The sequence below is a fragment of the Serinus canaria genome, chromosome 11 (genome assembly GCF_022539315.1).
Source record: "Serinus canaria isolate serCan28SL12 chromosome 11, serCan2020, whole genome shotgun sequence".
Lineage (NCBI taxonomy): Eukaryota > Metazoa > Chordata > Aves > Passeriformes > Fringillidae > Serinus > Serinus canaria.
In genome coordinates, this window is record NC_066325.1 from 19,002,665 (window position 1) to 19,009,907 (window position 7,243).

The 7,243-nt window shown below is 47.2% G+C and overlaps 1 protein-coding gene across 3 annotated transcripts in view; it reads left to right on the top strand.

The window, feature by feature from the left end:
* Positions 1 to 6,656, top strand: part of BANP (BTG3 associated nuclear protein) — a 109,545-nt gene extending 102,889 nt beyond the window's left edge. For 2 of the 3 annotated variants that reach the window (XM_050978880.1, XM_050978881.1), the window contains 2 exons: positions 2,191 to 2,334; positions 3,680 to 6,359. In XM_050978880.1, coding sequence (XP_050834837.1) covers positions 2,191 to 2,334; positions 3,680 to 3,817 — 282 coding nt within the window. In that variant the 3' untranslated portion in view covers positions 3,818 to 6,359. The other variant, XM_030227716.2, reaches the window with a different exon arrangement.
* The last annotated feature ends 587 nt before the right edge of the window (positions 6,657 to 7,243 follow it).

The window sequence follows — 7,243 nt, forward strand, 5'->3', positions numbered from 1 at the left end:
TGACATGGAAAGAAAGAGAGCAGGTTTTCATTATTAATATTCATTTTATTATGGTTTGTGTGGTAAATGTCTCACTGAAGAAGGGTCAAAATGGAGAAATTTGGGAGATAATTGTTGTCATGTCCCAAATCACCAAGACTTTGAAGAGAGTGTGACAGAGGGGAGAAAAAGGGGGAGAGGAGAGGGAGGAACCTGAAGAGAAAGGCAGAGATTGAGGTCAGTGGGATGGCACAGGGGGAGAATCCCAGGATCCTGGAATGGAACTGGGGTCACCCCATCCCTGCCATGTCAGGGACAGGGACAGGGACACCTCCACTCTCCCAGCTGCTCCAACCCAAACTATTCCAGGACTGTCAGTTCAGTCACTCCCAACCCTTCTGAATTTTCCAGCTGAGAAATAAATGAGAGAAAAGTCATTTCAAACCTGCAGGGGATGAGTGGGACAAAGGGTGATCCTGAGAGCCTCGGGTGCTTCCAAAACTAATACTGTGGGAGGAGAGAATTCTGCTTATCCCTTCTGGGCAGACTGGGACATCCTTGAGCAGCCTGGTGCTGGTGCTGTCTCAGAACACCCAAGATCCCAATAAAATCCTGCCAACACCCAGGAGGTCATTCCTAGAGGTCACCTCCTCTTCCTCCCACGCTCCCCGGGGAAATTCGGGTCCAGCCCCTCGTCCATGGCCACCCACCCTCAGATCAGCTGAGAAATCATCCTTGGTCAGCAGAACCTTTGTGAACAATGTTATTTTTTGCTCTTTGTTCTCTTGTTTGGTTTGAAAGATTCCTTTTGTTCGTTGTGTTCAAATGTTTAGAAATCCCTCATTTGTGGCTCATAAAAGTTAAACTTGGATGTGGGGCTGGGTTTGAGAAATGCAAGGGGGACTTGTTATTTTTTATATACATTTATTTTATTCTGATTTTTGTTTCAAGAAGGGAATGAAAATGAGTTTATCCCAAGCCCATTTTGAAGCGCTTTGAGATGGATCAGTTCTTCTGTGGGTTTGAAGCCAATGAGGGACTTCTTGTCTTCTCCAGCCAAATGCAGATGGGATAAACATCAGCATTAATTAGGAATTCCTAAATCTCCACCTTCCTATTGATAGGAATGTAAACACTGCTGGAATGAATGCCTTGGCTGTGGGAAGGAATATTTTGGATGTGGGTGTTCATGCAGGAAAACCTTGCTCAGTGACTTCTGATGGTATCACACTCACAGCAGGATCTGTCACTCTGTCCCAATTAACTTGTCATAATTAACATAATTATCAGTCCCACAAGACCAAATGCAGTGAGCATCCAGTGGGAATCCATGTGCTCCCTGTTTTGTGGGAAACCCTGCTGGGAGCAGCTGGGATTGAGGGACAGCTGCTCCTATGGTTCCTTTAGTGGGTTTTGGTGTTGGATCTGGATTTGTTTGGAGGTTCATGGGGTGTTCCTGGTTGGATTTGTTTGGATGGCTCACGGGGTGTTCCTGGCTGGATTTGTTTGGATGGCTCACGGGGTGTTCCTGGTTGGGTTTGTTTGGATGGTTCACAGGGTGTTCCTGGTTGGGTTTGTTTGGATGGTTCTTGGGGCGTTCCTGGTTGGATTTGTTTGGATGGTTCATGGGGTGTTCCTGGTTGGATTTGTTTGGATGGTTCACGGGGTGTTCCTGGTTGGATTTGTTTGGATGGTTCTTGGGGTGTTCCTGGTTGGATTTGTTTGGATGGCTCACGGGGTGTTCCTGGTTGGATTTCTCTGGATGGTTCATGGGGTGTTCCTGGTTGGATTTGTTTGGATGGCTCACGGGGTGTTCCTGGCTGGATTTGTTTGGATGGTTCTTGGGGTGTTCCTGGTTGGATTTGTTTGGATGGTGTTCTTGGGGTGTTTCCTGGTTGGGTTTGTTTGGATGGTTCACGGGGTGTTCCTGGTTGGATTTGTTTGGATGGTTCTTGGGGTGTTCCTGGTTGGATTTGTTTGGATGGCTCACGGGGTGTTCCTGGTTGGATTTCTCTGGATGGTTCATGGGGTGTTCCTGGTCTGGGAGATGGTCTGACCCAAATGTGAAGACATTTCACTACACTTTATCTGGAGTTCAGAGCTATGTACCAATGCAGAATCTGAAAATACAAAAGCTAAAACTTAACCATGACTGCCAGCCTGCCTTGGTGGCATTCCCAGCTCTCACCTGTCTCTCCTGCCCTCCCACAGGTGCTGCAGGGGGCTCAGCTGATCGCTGTGGCCTCGGCCGAGCCCGCGGCCGGCGGCGTGGACGGCTCCCCTCTGCAGGGCAGCGACATCCAGGTGCAGTACGTGCAGCTGACCCCCGTGACAGACCACGCTGCCTCCAGCCAAGTATGAGCCAGCCCCTCCTCCTCCTCTCCTCTCCTCTCCTCTCCTCTCCTCTCCTCTCCTCTCCTCTCCTCTCCTCTCCTCCCTCTCCCATCCCTCCCTCCACCCGCCCTCCCCCTCCCCCCTCCCTCCGCCCCCTCCCCCTCCCGCCCACCTCCCTCTCCTCTCCTCTCCTCTTCTCCCTCTCCTCTTTCCTCTCCTCTCTTCCGCCTCTCGCTCCTCTCCTCTCCTCTCCTCTCCTCTCCTCATCCTGCTCTCTCCTCTTCCTCTCCTCTCCTCGTCCTGCTCCTCTCCTTCCTTCCTCTCCTCTCCTCGCGTCCCTCCTATATCTCCTCTCCTCGTCTCCTCGCTCTCTCCTCCTCTCCTCAGCGTCCTCTCCTTCGCTCACTCCTCGTCCTCTCCTCTCCTCTCCTCTCCTCTCCTCTCCTCTCCTCTCCACATTTTATATCTACCCACAAATACAAGCAGCTCATTATCCTCTTTCCAAACCATAAAACCCATCATTCATAATAAGAATGATTATTTTATCATTTTTTTCATTACCTTCATTTTTTTGAAGGTAGAAATGATCCTTGACTGCTTTGCTGTCCTTGCTCAGTGCCTCTGGAGAAGTTATTTTGGTCACTGGTGTGTCCCTGAAGGCTGAGAGCCTCACAAAGGACAGCACCAGAAACGTGGCTGCAATCAGCCAAAAAGTATTTTCAGACTGAGGTTTCCCTCAGAAAAGTCATTCCTGCTCTGACAGCAGTTTTCCAGTTGTTTTGATCAACAGCAAGTCCAGTTGGAAGTGAACACTTGATCCTCTCTGCTGGAGGAGGAATTATTGGGGCTTTTTTGGTTGTTTTTAATCAGTTTGAGCAGCCGTGAAGCTGAGGCTAGAAGAAGTCTGTCATCAGCTTGAAGCTTTGGTGACAGCACCACAAAGTTGATTTAAACCAGGTGGAACACATTTTTCTGAATTTGGTCACACGTGGTTTTGAATATCCCACTCCATGAGCTTCTCCAAGTGGTTGTGGAATTCTTTCTGACTGCCCTTGTCAATATTTAATTGTAACAGTGCTCTGGACACTGAGGGTGTTCTGCAGGGATTGTGCCTTGTTTTTTATGGATCCTCCATCACTGCTGCTCCTGTGGATTTAATAAATCCAAGAACAACTGTTGTATTTGCAGGAAGCCCTGATGAAGGAAGGAATGATGAATCTGACTCCATGTTCTCAGAAAGCTAATTCATTATTTTATGATTCTATATTATACTAAAGAATACTGTACTAAACTCTACTAAAGAATACAGCAAGGATACAGACAGAAGGCTAAAAAAATAATAATGAAAACTCCTGGCTCTTTCCAGAGTCTGACACAACCTGGCCCTGATTGTCCAGTGAATGAAAACAACTCCCAGCAGAACCCAATGGAACAATCACCTGGGGGTGAACAATCTCCAAACACATTCCAAAGCAGCAAAACACAGGAGAATCAAATGAGATAAGAATTGTTTTCCTTTTTCTCAAGGCTTCTCAGCTTCAGAGAAATCCTGGGCGAGGGGATTGTTCAGAGAATGTGAATGGCCCAAAGCTCGGGGTGCCCTGGGCTGGGGAGGACCCACAAGGACCAGAGAGGAGCAGCAGGCACTGAGAGGTGCTCCTCCTGCTGCTGTCCCCACTCCAAACCTGAGGAATTCCCACATTTCCCTCCCTCCTCAGGAAGGAATCCTGGAGCAGAGTTCCCAGGAGCAGCCCCCAGGAGCTCCTCCCTCTGCAGGGACCCTTTGACTGTGCTGGTTTCACCCTGAGGGGGAGCCCAGAGCTTTCCAGGGAAAGCAGGGCAGGAGAGGGACAGGAAAAGGGCAGGGAAGGAAAAGCAGACAAGCCCCAGAACAAGTCAGCCATAAATATTCCCTCACTTTGCAGCGAGTGAAAACTGAGGCTCTGGAGAGGAGCTGGAGAAGCCACCTTGGTGTTTGCACTGCTCTGAGTTTATCCATCCTTCAGGGTCGTTTTTGTGGATCAAAATATGGAATTTTCCTGTGGAGAAGGATCTCTTATCTGAGGGAAGGGCAAATCCAGTGACCCTTCCCCCTCCCCTGACACTTCCACCTGGTTCTGTCAAGGTGCTGAGAGGTCCCAAGGCTTTTGTAGCTCTTTATCAATCAAAGCTCATTAAAGTGGAATTTATTTTCCACCTGGGCTGGATTCTGTGCCAGTTCCCTCTTAGAAACAGCACAAATGTGGATTTATTTCATGTCTCACTACAAGGTACCAGTTTTCTGCCCTTTTTTTTTGTTTTCTGAAATGATTCCCTGCTCTGAGTTCAGCTGGAACAGATCAAAATCCACTTCAATTTTGTATTTTCAGTCTATTCATGAATGATTTTTGCTTGGCTTATTTTCATGTTTTGACAGCAGTTTGCAAAGTCTAGAAATACAGAATATTTGGATTAAAATTCTGTGCTCAGATGCAATGCTGGTGGTAAATTTTGTTAGATTTGGAAAAAAACCCCACCATCATTCCAAATCCAAATTCTTGTAATCCCTTCAGGTCTGAGGTTGGATCAATGTTTGGTGTTGCTCTTGTGCTGGTATTTGATAATTCTATTTACTCAATACACTTTTCCTCTAAATGGGAACAAAACCTTTGAGGATTATTTAAATTTTTGGTGCTATCCAATTGAGCAATCTCATAGATTTATTCAGCACCTTAGCATGAATTTATTGAACTTTTAAGCAAACACAAAATACCCTTCAAATTAAACAGGGGAAAAATTCCTGTAGCCAAATGCAATCACTGGCAACAAGGCAGAGGGAAATAAATGAATTTAGGAGCAGCACTTGAGGATTTTGAACTTCTGGTGTTTTAATTTGAATAATAAAAAAGCTGGGACTGTGTAACAAAACCTAAAATCTGGGAATTCTGGTGGATTTTCTCCCCTTGTGGATCTTCTGGCAGGTTCAAGGCTGAAGCACAAAGCAGGACCTCAAATGAGGATTTTTATCACCAAAATCCTGTCAGAGAGAGAATTCTGTGGCCAGGGTGTTGCACAGAGCATCCTTGAGAGGGGTTTATGAGGGAAAATCCAGCAAGGGCAGATCTCTGGAAGGAGGGGAAGTTCAAAGGGAAATAATCCTGAAATCCTTGCCCTGGCCTTGGAATTCTGGCTGTGCTGTGGTGGCTGCTGCCAGGGGAAGCTTTTTTGGGTGTCAGGGGCTCTGTGCAGGCCAGTGCAGCAGTTCTGGGTGCTGCTCCTCTCCCAGCTCTGCAGGTGCTGTCCTGGCTCCCAGGAATTTGGATTTTCCCTCCCCAGGTAGGCAGTGAGTTGGTTTGTAGAGAGATTTTTTTCCTCTGGAGGTTCCAGTCAGTTTGCTCACTTGTAATTCTTCCTGGATTTCCCTGGGAAGTGAGGAGAGTCAGGCCTGCAGGAGGAATTTCCTCTGAAGAAAAACTGGCTGTAGTTGTGCTGGTCTCACTTCACCCTAACCAGGGAAAGGCTGCAGTGGGGAAAATCAGCATTTTTAGACCCTATCCTGCTCCAGCTGGGAGATTCCAAGGACAAAGCCACCAGGTGATTTCACTGTCCTCACCCCCAGCAGCTCTGGCACTGCAGAGCTCCCTCCTGCCTTCTCCATGCTCATCCTGGGTGCCCTTCCCAGCTCCCTGTTCCCAAAGTCTCTCTGTTGGGATGAGCCTTCCACAGCTTCAGTTTGGTGCCAGACTCTGAATTTATTTCCTTTATTTGGAGCTGGTTCTTTTCCTGGGAAGAGAGAGGGAATAATTGCCTTGGTGCCACTCATGATTGTGTAGATGTTTATCATAATTGCATTATTTCAGCTTCATGGAGACTCTTGATGTTATTTTTGGTGCCTTTGTGAGTGGGTTCCCATTCCCACTGTCACAGAGCCCACATCCATGCGGATTTTGCTTTGGAATTTTTTCCACTGGAATTGACAGGAACTTTCTATTTGTATAATAAGCCCTCATTCTCTTGGTTACACCAAGAAAAGGCACTTTGGGATTGATTTCCTGCTGTCCCCTTCCCCTTTGCAGGGCACCGATTCCCTTCAATCAGCAATCCAGCCAGAAATGCAGATAGAACACGGAGCCATCCAAATCCAGTGAGAGCACTGAGGAATGTTGGGGAGCTGGCAGTGAACTCCAGCCAGAAATGGAGTGGGAAGGGCTGGAAAAACCTCCCAGACCTCAGAACCTCCAGCCATGCCCTGCTCACCCACCCCAGGGTAATTCCAACTTCAGGCAGAGCTGCACCACGACACCAGTGCAAGTCCTGGCCTCCAAACAACCCCGTGGGCTGCACTTCAATCCACTCAGAGAGGACAGAGCAAACCTCTGGGGGGAGAGGAAGAGCTCTCCTGCCTCCAACCTGTGAGACTCCATCCCTGGCCACCCCGTTGGTCCCTCCTGTGCAAATGGAATGTCTGCAGATGTTTGGGGTATTGCTGCCCTGCAGTACCTGCTTTGCCACCTAGGGAAAGTTCCAGAGCTCAGATATTTTTCACTGTTGGAACAGTCTTTTTTTTTTTTTTTTTTTTTTTTTTAATTTGCTATGGTGTTTATAACAAACAAAAAAAAAAAAAAAAAGGAAAATATTTAAAAAAAGGAAAAATCTCTTGACAGCAAGTCTTGGCCTTTTGCTGATGTTTTCTGTTCAGTGTCATGAAAACTGTATTTGCAGAAGACTAACACTTTTGTTTGTACTGTTGCTTAACTACTTTTCTAGGGGAAAATGCTTTAAAAATGCTGTAATTACGCATTTCTAATGAAAAATAAATGTGTATTTATGAATAGTGCAGCTCTAAGTTGCTCTGCCTTGGGAATGAGTCCGGGTTGGCTGGGCAGGAATGTTGTCCTGGAGGAGCTGGGGATGGATCCACATTCAGCCTCTGAGGAAGAACCCAATCCCA